This window comes from Zosterops lateralis, assembly GCF_965231275.1.
Source record: "Zosterops lateralis genome assembly, chromosome: 8".
NCBI classification, from domain to species: Eukaryota; Metazoa; Chordata; class Aves; order Passeriformes; family Zosteropidae; genus Zosterops; species Zosterops lateralis.
In genome coordinates this window covers 26,097,220-26,114,550 of record NC_139768.1, presented here as the reverse complement: position 1 = coordinate 26,114,550, position 17,331 = coordinate 26,097,220, and the positions used below count along the sequence as shown (strand labels likewise).

The 17,331-nt window shown below is 42.6% G+C and overlaps 1 protein-coding gene across 3 annotated transcripts in view; it reads right to left on the bottom strand.

Moving 5' to 3' along the window:
- DOCK1 (dedicator of cytokinesis 1) overlaps positions 1-17,331 on the bottom strand; it is a 265,225-nt gene that overhangs the window by 40,639 nt on the left and 207,255 nt on the right. For all 3 annotated transcript variants that reach the window (XM_083866350.1, XM_083866352.1, XM_083866351.1), the window contains exons 34-38: positions 16,928-17,013; positions 16,583-16,739; positions 13,025-13,065; positions 11,598-11,688; positions 8,248-8,367 (exon numbers count right to left, since the gene is read on the bottom strand). In XM_083866350.1, coding sequence (XP_083722476.1) covers positions 8,248-8,367; positions 11,598-11,688; positions 13,025-13,065; positions 16,583-16,739; positions 16,928-17,013 — 495 coding nt within the window. The remainder of the gene's footprint in view (positions 1-8,247; positions 8,368-11,597; positions 11,689-13,024; positions 13,066-16,582; positions 16,740-16,927; positions 17,014-17,331) is intronic.

Here is a 17,331-nt window from a genome sequence, read left to right as displayed (position 1 = left end):
GAAATGATTCCTGCCAGTAATGTGTAAACACAGGCTGTCCACAAAGAAACCCAGAACCTCAGGCTTTGGAGCAAGGCTGGTGATTGATTATATTTCATAATCACCTCTCTCTCCCTCTAATATCTATAATCTGTATTAGACAGGACAGGCAATTTGCAGATATTGCTTTGAACAAATACTCATTATATTTCCATTGGTTCTTCTTCCTCTCGTTCCTCAACCATGAAATTCAGCAGCCGTCTCAAGTGACCCAAAGAAATGTAACAATATCCTTCAGCTCTTCAGAAGGCAACAATCTTAATGAGGAGCAGCAAGAATGGTTTTAAATGTGCATTTTTCATTTGGTTTTTCTACTCCAAAGATAAAGAACCACTCAAACCAAAAATACGCTTAAATTAGCACACCAGGCTATCTGAGATCAAACTTGATGATCTGCCTCTGCTGCTGAAATTTGGTTGGCATTGCTGACCTCTCACTTGATAAAAAAAATGAGTTTCAGAATGAGTTAAAAATGCAGGTTTTATTAGCCTTCATCTTAAATTTAAATGCTCTGGCCACACCATTCTCCTCTCAGCATCAGGGCACACGTTCTTTGCCCTGGTGGGACCCTGAGGGGATGCAGGAGCCAAGAGCAGGTGGATGGAGGAGGCCTAAGAGGAAGGGCTGAACACACAATTCCCCATTTTTCCCAAAAAAAAAAATCCATCTTTGGGGCCAGGGAATTTGGGATGAAGCACCACAACTTCCAAAGGTGGTAGGAGAGGGATGCTGGGGAGAGGAGAAGAAATGTGACCTGGGGAAGCCTTTACAACAGCTGATCCCTGCATCCATCCCATAAAAATCCCTCAATCCCATCGTCTTTAAAGTAGTGCAAGTAAGATATTTTACACCCCAAAAACCTAACAGCTCCTCAAACCACACAAATGAAATTCCACACTCAAAGCCCCAAAATCAGGGTCAGGTGAATTCTATTTGTCTACTGATCTGCAAGTTGAAATTGCATTTTTTAGTATATCAGATGGAAAAAATAAGGCTTTAGTCTTATTATAGTCTTTAGTATATATGTATATATGGAAAAAGAAAAAAAAAAGACTTTTAGAAAAATCCCTGGTTCTAGATGCTGAATTGAAAAATAAGAATAAAACATTTAGGATGAATCCTCAGGAAGTCTTTATATGGAACATGCCAATGTCACAAAAAGCAAGATGGATGCCACTGGTTCACTGTCCATCCCTGCTCCTCTCTGGAAAAAAGAAGCCAATTTTCAAGTGGAGAGATGGACTGAAAGGTTGTCCTGGCAAACTGAGAAGGAATGGCTGGAAAGCAGCAGCCTGGAGAGGCAGGGAGCTGCTGATGGTGCAGGCGATGAGGAAATGCAGAAGGGGAAACAGTTAGGGGAGATGCAGGGAGAAAGGAGAGAGATTTCTGTCCTCTAAGACAAAATAAGGGCTAAAAACTGCACTGTGGGGCTGAGCTAGGGGAAAGAAGCTTCTGCTTTCTGCAAAAACCAGCTGGGATGATGTTTGGACAAAGAGGTGACCTAATTTAAAATAAAAAAGCCATGAATGCTCACAAGGAGCAGAATCTGGCTCTTCATTAACCTTTCCTTGCAGCTCCTCGTGATATTCGACCCCTCCTCTTGATTTTACTTATTTCTCCAACAAGGTTCACAGCGTTATTTATCCAGGGAAGAGGACTGGAATGAGCATGAGTTTGCCTCATGTTTGTAAAGTGCCTTGAAGGTGAAAAACGCATCAGAAGGACTAATTACAATCACGGTAATGAGAGATCACGTCTGCAGGAAATTACAAGGCAGCCTGAACGCTCTGCAACGCAATTTTTGCAAATGGAAGGATCTGAATGTTTTTATCCATATTATGGATCTAATCTAGCATGATGATACAGAGCATGTTTTTATTTTTAAACAAAAATTAACATGAATTTAAGAGTAAAGGCACAGTTGCAGAAAAAGGAGGACATTTTCACGCAGCAAGTTGAGTTAATTTTGACTCAGAAGGGCAATACAGCACCAATTTATAGGAACTGAACTAATATTCAGGTGCTTGTTAAGGCAGCAAGGGAAAGCTTTCAAAATCACTTAACCTTCCTTCATTTTGAGTGCCATTTTCTTCTGAACTTCAGTCATCCATAACTTCTGCGTATTTTCATTTCACAGACAACAGTGTGACCATCACTTCCCCTGTCCTGGTTCCCAGTTTGCGTGTTCCAGATTTAACCAGCCCCTCTCCAAAATGAGACTGGAAATAAATTGAAGCTTAAATCATCTTTGATTTGCATCAACACTGTCAACAAACTCCCTTGGTTCTTCCCACTGATAAGCACAGACGTGTTCCTAAACCATGTCTGGGAATGCAAAAGTGTACAGATTTAGATGGGATTTTGGGAAGGAATTGTTCCCTGTGAGGGTGGGCTGGCCCTGGCACAGGGTGCCCAGAGAAGCTGTGGCTGCCCCTGGATCCCTGAAGTGTCCAAGGCCAGGCTGGAGGAACCTGGGAGTTGACAGATGCCCTTGCTTGTGATGGGGTAGCACAAGGTGACCTTTAAATGTCCTTTCCAATCCCAACCATTCAGTGAATCTGAAAGCAGACACACTCTGCCTACACATCACTGTCTATAGGAACTACAGCACTGCCACTGATTAAATAACAACTTTAGCAGAATTAAATATCCTGTGATTTTTTTTTTTTTTGTCACCTTCCCACCCTTGTCTGTCAACACCATAAACACACCGGAGCAGAGGCTGTTTCCACTGCACCTCCTCTAGCCTGAACAAAGCCTTTAGATGTTACTGAATATTAATATTAATAATGGATTCTGTAAATGTTCCAGAGCCTGAAAAATGAATCCTCAAATTAAATGTGATCCAGATTTAGTTCATGTACAACACACAGACGGTAATCACATAATCCTTGCATTCTTCCTAGCAAGGAAGTGAAGATGAACAGGAGAAAACTAGACCATGGAATCACAGAATCCCAGAATGATTTGGGTTAAAGCTCATCTCCTTCCACCACTGCTGTGGGCAGAGACATCTTCCACTGTCCCAGGCTGCTCCAAGCCCCAGTGCCCTTGGGCAAGCCCCAAGCCCCAGCCTGGCCTTGGACACTTCCAGGGATCCAGGGGCAGCCACAACTGCTCTGGGCACCCTGTGCCAGGGCCTGCCCACCCTACCAGGGAACAATTCCTGCCCAAAATCCCATCTAAATTTACCCACTTTCAGCTTAGAGCCATTCCCTGTGTCCTGTCCCTCCATCCCTTGTCCCCAGTCCCTCTCCAGCTCTCCTGGAGCCCCTTTAGGCCCTGGAAGGGGCTCTCAGCTCTCCCTGAAGCTTCTCCTCTCCAGGTTGAATAATCCCAGCCCTCTCAGCAGAGCAGTTTCAGATATTAGAACAACACTTGTTTCTGGCTTAAATTACTGGAATTCCTTTAAAGTTTCTGCAAAAGTCAGTTTAGAAATTCTCCTGCTGACATTGTGTCACATTATTTTTAATAGAGAACTTTCAGGTACTTTTTTCTATCGTAGTGCAAATATTCAATAAAAAAGGGATAAAAGGGGAAAAGATTCTTTCCATTTTTGCCAGTCTCTAACTTTGTGTCTCTCCAGCCAAGACCTCTGTCTTAGAGAAAAGCACCCACTTTTTGTTTCTACTGCCTCTTAGAACCCTCACTGTGATCCAACATCTCTGTTTGGAAATCCCAACTGTCCAATTGTTCCTTCAGAGGAACAATGTGAAGTTGGATCATGGAACTCAATTTCTTGAGTGGAGAGAGCCCTGAGCTCCAGAGGCCCAGGAGTCCAGAGTCATTAAGGTTGGAAAAGACTCCTAAGATCATCAACAACCAACCATCACCTTGTTAAACAATAAACCCTGTCCTCAGGTGTCAAACCCAGACACTTTTTGAACAATTCCAGGGATGGGGACTGCACCATTGCCCTGGGCAGCCTGTTCCTCTGCTAGTCAACCCTTTCCATGAAGAAGCTTTTCCTAATATCCAACCTAAACTTCCCCTGGTGCAAATTTGAGGCAAATTCCTGAAGTGCCTGGCTTTTCCCTCGTGCAACTGCACCACAACACCTCCAACATCACAGAGAACCAACCCAAAGCTGGAGATTTTTCCACCATTCTCAGAGAAACAGAGACCATGCGCCTCACATCACCAGCCCAAAGCCTCTGAAAAATTCAGCTGTTTACTCCTGAGCCAATTTATTCAGGTGAGGACAGCACGGCTGTGGCCCAGGATCCTGATAAATGAAATCTATATTCTTGAAGGTCAGTAACTCCCAATCTGCTGCCTCGCAGATTTCCTGCCTTGGAAGCTTTCCCAGCTTTGCCCAGGACATGGCAAGTCTTCTGGAGAAATGAGCTGTACAGGGAGCTACTACACAGGATTTGTACGAGGTACAACTCATTAATGGGAGAAACAATTTATCTGGAGAGGGGACCAGGGGGAGAGGCTGCTGATACTGGAAGGAAAAAGCTTCTTTTATACTCAGGGGGTAAGAAAAACGTGCAGAGCCCAAATTCAGTTGTGTAGACATGAACTGCAAATTGTTATGGGCGAGACTTTGCAGATGCAGGAGATCTTTTTTTAGGGAAAACCCAGCGATTTAATTTATTTTTCAAGCTGGATTGCTTGTTGGCCAGAAAGAACTACAGCATCCAATTTTGGTTTTGAGGTTAATAGCAGCAAAGGAGGATCTCAGGGTATTTCTGAGCTCCTGCAGAGTTAATGGTCAGGAGCAGTGACATAGTCTGGGATAAGAATATTATGGTGCCACATTCTGACATGCGAGGGACTTTCTAAGCTGATCGAATTTCAGGTAGTGTTAATTAACCAGCATGAAGGCTGAATATTTTAAATATTAAAATGCTAAAACTCAGCATTTCTCTATTGTTAATACTGCATTCAAGATAAGCCAGGTTGGAAACACTTTAAATAAATAAATGTATTCCTTTGGAACACGGTCAGACTCCGCATCCTCCCTCTCCCAAGACTCTCTGTCCTTCCCAGCTCTCAGGACGGCTCCGGGGCTGAGCTGGCCATGAGCCTCACACAGATTTTTGGCAGACAGGTGAATTTCACCACTCACTTGTTAAGATGGAAGAAAAAGCCATTTGATGTCATCCCATGAGCTGGAAAAAAAGGCCTTTTAAGCCAAAGCATGGCATTTGCTGTATAATTTCAAATATTTTCTCTTCTGTGGCTGCTGTAAAGCAGTAAAAGCTTTTTGTTTGGAGGAGGAGGGGAGAAAGGAGGAGCAGAAATAAATGAGCAGTGTGCATTTGTTTGCTTTTTTTCTTTTCAGCACCAGCACTTTCAATTTATGGAGGAGCAGAAGAAAACCTGTCCTGATTTATGGGCAGCAGCATCACCAGCAAACCTGAGCAAACCTGTGGCTGTTCCCACATTTCACCAGGCAAGAAGAGGAATTCTGCTGCTTCTACAAACAAACCTGGTTTAAAACAACACCTCACCTTTGCCAAGGAGCATTCCCTGGATTCAGGAATTCATCAGCATTGATTTCCATCAACTCCTTCCCACAGGAGAAATGTCACCCCTTCCCTCATCCCTTTACTCCCATCACTGTTTTCCCTCCTCGCCCTGGGATATTCTAACCCAACAATTTCCAGTCAAGTCCTTGGATTAAGGGCTTTGTTGGAAATCACAAAGCTTCAGGAAAACACAGAGAGAGCAAACACTTGAGAGCAGTTCAAAGGATGGGTCAGACTGCTGGGATAAGCCTGAGGATAAGGATTTGAAGGGCAAAAGCCAAGAGAGATGGAGAGGAGACTGGAAAGTGCAGTGCAGTGAAGAAGAATAATCTAGGAGAGAAAAGGATCCCTATACCAGGGAAACAACCTTCCTTTTGGAAAAAGGAGCTTAGAAAAGGAATGAAGAGCAGAACTAACCAGGAATCAAATCCATAAAGTAGAACAACTGCAAAATGCAAAAGCTGTTTCTCAAAAATGCTCTTTCCCTAAAGGTGCAAGTTGTACTTCGGCTTTATAAAAGATTGTTTTAAGGACCAAAAAAGTCAAATACAGGTAAAAAAGCAAACTTCCTAAGAATAGCAGATTAAAACTAGAAATCCAAACGAGGACTCCTAAATGGATCTTCAACTCCAGCTCCCAGGGATACTCATGGTGAGGGCCAGCATTTTGTTCTCAGCCCACATGAGGTGCCACATTCCTGCCCCCAGGGCAACTCCAAGCTTCCTTTTACACACAAATTTCTCAGGCACTTCTGGGAAGTGAAGTGTTCACTCCCTTCCAGCCTGTGTGTGGAGGATTAAATCTAAATTCACCTGCCCATGAATGCCAATATTTAAGGGCTAAACCTCATGGTTGGTTTTCAGTAGACAAGGAAATGGTGAATTCCCCATGGAAATTATTCTGCCAAGAGAAAAGGATATTGATTTTTGAGGGGCTGAACTACACCAGCCTTCAAAAAGCAAAAAGCCAATGCTTTAAAACCCAATTTTAGGAAACCCCTCCGCTCCATTTCTTCTACATAATGTTTCTAACTCCTACATCTCCCTCCCTTCCCAAATCCACAGCTTCCCATCAGGCAGGTTGGGGTGGGAGAGGCACACTCATGACTTTAAAACAAAATTCCTGAGCTTCTGGAAAAGCCTGGAAGTGGCTCATGTGGAGTGAACTGCCAGGCAGGGACCCAGCTGGGTGATTATGGCACAAAAAAACAGGAATTGGTTTGGGCATGGCTTCAGTCTCCCAAAAATGCACAGCAAAGGCTATTTCAGGTGCGTTACTGATAGTGGAGAGTTAAAGCAACTGCTGGGTTACATTTGCAAACTGCTCAAGGAATGCAAGAAGTTGATTTAACTTAATGTCAGAACATCCCAAATGAGAGGATTACCTTCAATCTACACTGGAAGCCTCCACTTGGAGGTTCCTGACATTTGCAAAATGACATAGAATGAATATTCTCAGTGTATATTGATTTTTTTATTTCCCTTTTCATGGAGTAATGTGAAAAATTATCACCAGCTTGAGTGACCAGAAAATGAGAGGAGGAATATCTGTGAGTAGGAGAGAGCAGTCTGGAAATGAATCATCTCCTCACACACACAAAAAAAAAATCACACAGGAGTCCTGGCACTCGAGTTCAATTCCCAGTGCCTGGACACCAGAAAGGACCAATGGGAAGCCATAAAAACATAAAAATAAAAACAGGCAACTCCTGGTTTTCCTTCCAGACAGGAATGTAAGATTAAGTGAAACTTTAAATCAGCTGTGACCTCATTCAAATGAGATTCTTCCCATTCACTCAGGAAAAGCTTTTTGGGCAGCAGGAACTGTCCCCAGGTCACCTCCACCAGCCCCAAACAACCACTAGTGCACCACTCCAGAATTATATTTTTCCAGCTTTTATCCCAGTCCAGAATTACAGTTTTTACCCCAATCCAGAATTACAATTTCTAGCATTACTCCTTAACAACTTTAAATATTGCATTAAGATAAGCTGTAAACTTTGACTTTAAAAGCAACATTTCTGACAAAATAATAGAAATTATAGTTCCTATCAAATTTATCCTACAATTTCCATCCGATGCTGCTAAAAACCCCCGGAAAGGATGGGCTGGCTGGATAATATTCTAATTCTACCAGAAAACACCATTTCAGTTTGCCCTACAGTGTTCACTTCTAAACTCCAGGTTTACATTTCTGAAATGTTCTGACAAAGAGATTCTTACTTCTATACTTGAATATTTTGTGCCTGAAATATCCAAACACTGACCTATCCCCGTCTCCCACATGAACCCCCTTCCCCTCCAACACCAAGCAATGCAAAATGTAAATTTCTGCATTAAAAGCTGCAACTGCAATGAAATATCCTCATCCCAGGATATTTATTATATGAGCCACAGACATCCAGGCCCTGAGGGAATTATTTTTGTGTACATGAGGGAAAGCAAGGGGAGCTGAAGGGTTCTGTTAGCTCTTGTAACTGCCAGAGAAAGTCCTCCAAATTACATGCATCATTTTTTTATTTACTCCATGGCATCATATGGCCATATATTTACCCTGAAGAGAGTTATAAATGTACCATTGATTTCTTTTGACTTTTTTTTTTGGTAGCATCATTATCTGTAAGTGCTTCCTGAAGGTCACTGGATGCAAACTACGCTTACTATTAAATTTATAAGTTCAAGAGAAAAAGCAATGAAATACATTTGCACTTTTTTTTTCTTCCCTTTTTTACCTTGCCCTTGTCAAAGTAATGGATAATTTCTTGATAGAGCTGATCTTTCAGCTGTCCTTGAGTAGCAGCTTGGTATCCATCCCGCTGGGTAAGATGTGCTGCACATGCTTCTTCTGACCACTAAATCAAACAAAAAAAAAGGGGGGAAAAGTGAAAGCAAATCATCAAAGGTCTGAGCTCTGAAGTGAAATACAAGAGAGGGGCTTTATTTAAAGAAGTGGTGCTGCAGTTAATGCACCAACAAAGGGGTTTTTTCACAGTTGTGCCCTTTGCTTCCTTGGGCACAAGGAGCATTTATTTGGATGCTGTAATTGGAGGCTAATTACATCTATCAGCTGGAAGGAGCTTCTGGAGGTGGCTTCCTCTCCTCAGTGAGTTTGATGAGAGTGACCTTGGCCTGCTGATGGGTACAACCCGCTGGGGACACAGTGAACACTTCAGTTTCTGTGAGAGAAACCCTGGAGCCCAGATCCATCAGCACAAAGGGAAGGGCTGCAGGCAGGGAAATGAGATGGCTCAAACTCACTGAGGATCTTCAGAGGCAGGGAAAGCATAATTAACTTCATCCAGCCTGGCTGCAATTAGCTCTGGCTCTTCCAGCAAATGCCTGATGGATCAAGGGGAAGGTGTCAATCGTAGGAATCACAGAATGGTTGGAAAGGAGCTTAAAGCTCATCCCATCCCATCCCTGCCATGGGCAGGGCCACCTCCCACTGTCCCAGGATGCTCCAAACCCCAATGTCCAACCTGGCCTTGGACACTGCCAGGGATCCAGGGGCAGCCACAGCTTCTCTGATCAACTCCCAGATTCATTTCCAGATTTACTGCTACTTTACCTCCTTTGTATTATTAAATTGCACCCAAGCACTTCTTGATTAGGCCAAAATGTTTATGTTTGGGTCATGCAGACACCTCTGAAAGCTCTGTTCTGAACTCTGGGTCTGAGCAACACAAACTTGCTGGAGCCTGCAATGTGCTGGCATTTTTTCAGCATGCTAAGAGCTGCTACCTTCTGTTAGTTTTGAACACCTCAATTTTGACAAAAAGGGTTTGGAAACAGAACAAAAATCTCTTTTCTTGAGTGTGCTTCATCAGCTTGCTGTAATTTGGCCTCTCTCTCTCTCCACAGACAGAGCCTTCTTGCAGACTTAAAGGTGAAATTCTCACACGCTCTCAGTCTTGCCCTCGATGTGATCCCATTAAAATCAGTGGGATGAAATACCTGCCCGTGATGAGTGTCATTGAAAATCCTGGCCTGAGGCTTGACAGAAAACCTCAATTGCTCAGTTTACACACCCCCCAATATTGCTGCTCCTCAGGCAACACTGAACTCCTCCCTCCACTAAGGATTGCAGGGACTGAGATGGAGATTGATACACTTTTATAATAAAGTAATTCCAGCCTCTAATAAAATGATACTTACAAACAAACATCCACTCAGGGATGAAAACCTGGGACAAATCCTACCCTGGCATTTGCTGTCTGCTACTAACTTGCATTAAAAGGAAAGAAAAATGAATATTTCTTCCCATTAAATTCTTCCACTGAATTCAAGAGGACATTGAGACACTCACCTGCTCTCTGAATGCATTCCCTAAGAAAAGCCACAACTGGCTAAACTCTGATTTGAGGTCACAGAAAGTAAGTTGTCTAACAAGCCCAAGCCATGCCAGGTGAAAGTCTGAGTGACATTTTATGGCATGGTTTATTCCATCATTTATTCAGGAACACAGCCAGCCCCCATGGAAGGGAATGAATCCCTCATCCTGTCTAAAAGGTTCATCCACGTGAAGTGGGCACAGTGCTTTTGCACTCCAGATAAATCTTAGAGATGTTTCCTTGTGTAATAACCCTCTAATGATTTTAAAATACAGTAAATACATTTCAGAGTGTCTTAACTTAAATTGCACATGTACACTCTGCATCATATTTAGTCTTTTTATGGCTTGGATGCAGTTTGCTCTGCTCTGAAGTACGAATAATTCTCAGTGCACCCATCAGAAGGATCTCATTTAACACCTTCCCCTTTTTCAACTTTTCAAAATAGCTATTTGACACTCCCACTTTGCTGGGGATTGCAGAAATGAAAGCCAGGATTGCTGAGAACAGTTGGTTGCTGAGGAAGAGATCCAATTCCTGGATGGAGAGGGGCACCATGAGCACAGCAGGTTGCAGTAACACAATCCCAAGCTGCTCTGGGTGGGAGGGACCTCAAAGCCTATCTTGTTCCATCCTTTGCCATGGGAAGGGAAACTTTCCCTGGACCAGGAGGCTGCAATATACTCATCACTGGAATGAGCAGGAGATCCAGGGGAAAATGAAATTCTCATTTATTCTGTCCTTGCTCCTGGGGGGTTGTGTCTTTGAGGGGAGTAGGAGGAGATCCAGCACTCCCTGAGGGAGAAAGATTTCACTGCAGGTTATGAAATGTGAGGAAGACAAACAGGACTAAATCAAACTCCTCCAAAACCTCTAATTCTTATCACATTGAGATTTTTTACTTTTCCCACTAACTGCTTTTCAAAATTAAAACATAAACCTAAGAATTCAGTGATGATTCAGCTGTATTGTGATTTCACAACACAAGTATTTTCTGGCAAGAGCAGTATCTTCCTAAATGACAACCAGGAGAGCAAAGTGGGTACCTGCTCCCACACTGGTGACATGAGCACATAAAAAAGCTGCATGTTAGAGACAACATTTTCTCTCCAAAATGTTTTCAGGGAGATTAATGCTGCTGAAGTACAGCTTCACTCCATTTCTGGCTGGCAGCGGATAGTGTTAAACACTCAAATGTTTTATTTCAGGCACTTTCTGCAGGTAACATGTTATTTGTGCATATTGCAGGCTACAGCAAAGAGGAGCAATATTGCTGTGCCTCTTCAAATGTGCTATAAACTGGGTAACACTGCATTAAAATTATATGCACCTTTTAAAGGCATGACCTTGGAAAGGAGGCCATTTAAATCTCTCTACAATTTTCTGAAATCCAAACTGAATTGGTTACAGGCACCCAAGAGCACTCGAGAATGGGCTCCAGCACTCCCTGCACAAAAGATTTGTGGAGAGCTCATTTACTAAAATACCTGGTTACAGCCTTTCACATACTGTACAATCTGGATATTTGCAGTTTGGATTTTGTGCTGCTGACTTGACCACATTCCCTCAGCTCAAAGTCCAGCTCTGCCACCCAGTGAAGTGATGCTTCTCCCTGTGTAGGAATTCCGTGTGCACGAGAGAACCCAGCAGAGAGGTGTTCATCAGCTTCAAGTGCAGATTTGAGTGCCAAACACCCCCCAGGCTGGCTGCTGCTGGGATTTCCCACATTTAGGATGTGTTTTGGGGTTTACCTTGAGGAGTTTTGCATGCAGGAGTAAGGTGTAGGCAGCCTCTGTGTAGTTATCACACTCCTTGTGCAGGTCACACAGCTTGTACAGGTACCTGCCAGAAACAGAAACAAAGGCTCTTCAAAACACTGCTTTAAGATGTTACTCAACAATTTATTTTGAAGATTACAGGAGTCCAAGTCTATTTTCAAACAAGTAAATATTTGTGGGATTGGTAAAGTTCCCATTTCTGTGTGCAGACAACCATTTGCATTTCCACTGTGTTGTTTCTAACGGACACTCAGGGAATCAAGGGATCATTAAGGTTGGAAAAGTCCTCCAAGATCATTGACTCAAATCTTTGAACATCACGAGAATGACTTGTGGTGAGTAATAAATCCAATCCAGATTTTGTGCAAGACAGAGCACTCTTATAACTCAGCTATGAGGTTTCATTCTTTAATTTCAATATCATCACACCTCTGGCAGGGGGATTCTCTTCATTTGTTTGATGATTTTTACACTGACAAAAATCCCCACAAAACTATTAAAAATTGTATTTTGAAAAAGCCAGTGAAAATATTTTCAAGTTTAATATTCATTATAAGCTTGTTAACAGAAATTGGAGAGAATTTGGATGGAGGTTTGACAATTAACAATTGACAAGTGAGAGACAATTTGTCTTTACAGAGATGCTGAACAGGGCAGACTTAAATAAAAAGAAGTAACTTCATGTGTTTGTCCACAATTACCAATCCTGCCATTTCCTTTTCTTTTTGCAAACTTCTAAAAGATCAATTAAAACTATTTAAACAACAGGAAGAGAATTCACAAGTGAAAATTTTTCCAAAAAGATAACAAGCCCCTGAGAATGAAAAATGAGTAACCTTTAGAAACCTAAAATAACATTACATACACGAACTCCATCATTTTAGCACAACAGTGAAGTCAACAGTTAGCTAAAGCACAAATGGAGGGGTGTGAACCCTGAAGTTTACAGAAAGCACAATATTTCCGTGTTTACTTGGTCTGAAAAGAGATTTTGAAAGCTTTAAGTTTAAAATAAGTATCAGTCAGGTTTTATTTAACAGTTGTTTTTATTCCAAGTCATATATTTTGTACGTCACCACGAGGCAACATCATTTCTTTGCTCAGCCTTTGCCTTATTTGCTTTCTTCAGGAACAGAAGAATTCTGGCTCCTGAGTGTTTCAGTGCTCATTGTAATGGGATTGAAGGACTTGGAGAAAGGGGACAGAGATAATCTCCTGACTTTCACTCCCAGCACTCTGTCCTCAGTGCAGATAAGCTTTTGAATTACTTCAGTTTCAGCCAAGGTGTGATTTTTCATTACTCTTCTCCTCCAGCCCCCAAGTGACTGCTTAATATGAACTTAATTTCCCCAATTACAGAGCCTATGTCAGGCAGTTTGTCACCAGTCATGTTTACAAACCTTATGTACATCTCTTCCCTCTCGATCTCCTTGTAGAAATTCTGCAAAACAACATAATTTGGTTACAAAGTCTTTGATTTCACACTTTGGAATGTACACAGAACACGCTCCAAATTAAAAATTCATAATTGCGTAACGTCAACCTCCAAACTGCAAAATGAAATTTGCCTCCAGTGATGGAACACGAGTTGTTTAACTCAGAGAATCAAATGCAGGGATGTTTCATGTTGCAGTGTTTTAGGGCTTGTGTCTCATTGCAAAGGTTAAGAATTTCCAGGAACAACACTGGTAGAAATTTGCTGCTGGCATTTGCAAGTCACACATCATTAACCATTTTCAGCTGAAAATTTTCTAATATACAACAAACCCGTCATCCTTTAAGCGACAATTGTTCTATGGATTGAAGATTCTGAACCTTAGTCGAGCAATACATCATCTGCTCTTGGATTCTAACAGTTTCCTTGGAAATAAAAAGTTAGATTAGTGTTATTTATCTGGTTTCATATGTCACACATTAGCACCACTCTCTTCTGAGTGCCTCCAGCCTTGAGATAAACTGGTTAACAGTGCAAATATTGCAAATGCAAAATATGATAAACTGGGGGAGAGATTCAAGGCATTTCAGAATCTAATTTCAAGTTTGCCTCCAAAACTTAAAATATAGCTAAGAAAACAAAATACCAAGAAACTCCTTCTTCACCAAATTAAATATATTTCAAGGCTAAATTAAAGAAGTTTGAGGAGGCACTAAAAGAGCACAGACCCAGTACTAAAAGAGAGATAAATCCAATACAAAAGTGATCCCTTTAAAGAGAACCGGAAGGCAAGACAGAATCCACATTTCACAGAGCAATGATGGGTTATTTCAGGGGCATTAAAGTTGATAGAACTGCTTATTAGTTTTGGGTTCAATCTGGATAACAAACTGCCAATGCCACCAATGCCCCATGTCCCCAAGTGCCACATCCACAGGAATTTTAAATCCCTCCAGGGATGGAGACTCCAGCACTGCCCTGGGCAGCCGGGCCAGGCCTGAACAAACCTTTCCATGAAGGAATTTTCCCCAATATCCACCCTGAGCCTCCCCTGGCCCAGCCTGAGGCCGTTCCCTCTCCTCCTGTCCCTGTTCCCTGGGAGCCGAGCCCGACCCCCCCGGCTGTCCCCTCCTGTCAGGGACTTGTGCAGAGCCACAAGGTCCCTCCTGAGCCTCCTTTTCTCCAGGCTCAGCCCCTTTCCCAGCTCCCTTGGCCTCTCTTGGGGCTCCAGACCCTTCCCCATCAGCACTGGCTTACGTGCAGATCAAACCCTCCAAGTTAAACTACCATCAGAGCAGACAAACTTAATCCCAGGAAAACCTCAGGATCAATAAAGTCCCAATTAGGAACTCTTTGAGACCTCATGAGGGAATTGTGCTGAGTTTCAGCCTTGGGTTGGATTTTTGCAAAGGCCTGAATTTCACTTCAGGAACCTGAAGGAGAATGATGAAAAGGCTGAGTGGGCCCTGGAGGGATAACGGGAGTGTAAAATCAAAGTAAAGTTTGAAATCACGGTGACTGAAAGCGACGGAAAATCCTGCCCTGCGCCGCTTCCCGGGGACTCCAGTGGCTCCAGCTGGCCTGTGCTTGGTGTCTCACGGTGACTGAACCTGACAGCAGCAAATCACCCACAAAATCCATCATCTGCACATGCCTGACAAATTCAGCTGCCAAGAGCAAACCAGACACCCAACCCCTAAGTGTTCCACGGCTCTCCCGTTGGGATGGCCAGAATTCCTGGGAGGAGGCTCTGAGTGTTCTGATGAAGCGAAGGAGAAACAACTTCACCTTCCCAAGGGAATTTTCCCAGTTTGACACGGCGTGTGGTGACTGGGATTTGCTGCTTCCCATCCTGCTTGGAGAACTGGCAGGATTTTCCACCAGGGTTCTGCTCAGGAGGACGCCGTGACCTTTCTGCAGGCAGCCCAACAGCACTTGCTGCATCACCAGCCAGTGACAACTCCCCAAGTCCCTCCTCTTTGCCCATTTCCCAAACATTCTGATGCTTTCTGATGTGCCAAGAGAGGAAAAACAAACTAAAAATAAACGCCCAATTTTGGATCTGATGCCTCGATCTCCTCTCCTGCTCCAGTGGGCACCGTTTTGTCTATGGCTGATGCGATGGGGAGGTGTAAAGGCTGCACCGCATGAGGCCACAACTGCGTTAGATGCAAAAAACAAGCTAAAAACTACATTATATGTAAAAACCAAAAGCTACAAACTATTTACTCAGCCCTTTCCTGAACAAAAAGCATCAGCCAGATCATAAAAATTATAAACACTGGCTGTGCCTTATGTATTTAAGTAAAATCATAATGATCTGGGGAGGAAAGCTTGGAATCCTCAGTGGCAAACATTGCTAGGGGAAAAATCAATTTTAGTTCACATTATTTTAGGGTCTCTGATAGTTATTTTATACAGGCGCTGATTTTTGGATTGTAAAATCTCATTTTCTAAATCTTCACCAAAGACCATGATGTGTGCGAGTACAATGGGGACAATTATTGCTTCCAACTCCAGCCCAAACGGACCAAGACTTGTGTATGGAGTGGACACTCCAAAATTTCCGGATCTAAGAGGAGGAAATTTCCTATCAGTGAGGAAAAACAAGTTTTCCCTGCTGTGAATGAAACAGTAATAACTCCAATTCCTTCAAATAATTTGAATAAAGGGGCTGAGCAGAGAGCAGAATATAAATGGGATTGCAAATCCATGGAAATCTTGGGAGTAAATGGCAGAGAACTCCGACATTCTGTATGTCAAGTGGTTTTCAGCACAGAGTTGTTTATACATCAGTTGTAAATGTCAATGAACAGGCCCTGTAACATTTCTCCTTTAAATCTTTCTGTAGAAACAATTAAAGAAGGGATAATCCATGTTTTCACAGCTTGTTTTCACTAAAATAGAAAAAAAAATAGGAAAAAAACCCTAGAGCATTCCAGATTTCCCTGAGAATCCCAACAGACACTATGCTTAACACAAGCCCTTTGTTAAAGGTGCAGGATTCTGAGGGGAATGGGGGGGTTGTGTGGTTTTGAGGTGATTTTGTAGTGGTTTTATGGTGGCTTTGTGGTGATTTTTTGTGGGCTTTTGGTCATTTTGTGGTGATTTGGTGGCGACTATGTGGTGATTTTGTGATGATTTTTTGGGTGATTTTGTGGCGATTCTGTGGTTGTTTTGTAGTGATTTTTGGGGATTTTGTGGTGATTTTTGGGTAATTCTGTGACGATTATGTGGCCACTTTGTAGCAATTTGGTAGTGGTTTCATAGTGATTTTGTGGTGATTTTGTGGAAATTTTGCAGTGGTTTCATAGGGAGAGTGTGGTGATTTTGTGGCAATTTTGTAGTGATTTTGTGGGTATTTCATGATGATTTTTCGGGTGATTTTGTGGCGATTTTGTAATGATTCATAGTGAATTTGTAGTGATTTTGTAGTGGGTTCATAGCAAATTTGTGGTGATTCTGTAGTGGTTTCACAGTGAATTTGTGGTGATTTGCAGCGCTGTGTGATGTCCCTGCTCACCAGCACGTTGACGGTGCAGCTCATGCGGTTCTCCTTGTTCTCGTCGTGCATGATGGTCCTGTAGTCCAGCAGCCTCTCCATCAGCCGCACCACCAGCTTCACAAAAGTCTCCCCACTCTTGGCCAGGTATTTGTGCTTCCTGCAGTGCTCCAAGAGACTGAAAAACCAATTAAGTTCGCCTTGTTAATCACACGCAGAGAAAAACCTTGACTCAGGTGCAGTTTTAAACATTGCGCATCGTTAACAGATTTTAATTATTTCTGGGCTACAAAGTTCATTGTAGTCTAATTGCTCTCTCTCCTGACTTCCCCGTGACATAAATTTTTGCTGCTGATCAACACTTACATTTTGTCAAATAACACTTTGTACTGCTCATCTCCACGGCCTCCTTCCACTTCGTGATCCAGTTTGGTGATGATCTCGTTTTCGAACTGTAATTAAACAAAGCAAGCGTAAATAATCAGCTGGCAAATATTTCACTTTATTACTGTAGCCTCGATGCCTCCCAGATTGGTTGGGTGCCTCGGTGAGACATTTAGCCCCTGGTTTAAAGCTTGATTGACTTCTAGAGTTTGCAGTCTCTGGTTTTAGACTTTCCATGACGATCTCCTGCCCTACAAGGACTTCTCTGGTTAAAGGAATCGTCAGTCGTGTTGTTAAATGAAGTGTAAATATTTGCATTATGGAAAACTAAAGAAGGAGATTAATGACAGAAATTGAGGGCAGGGAGAAAGGAGACACAGGATGTC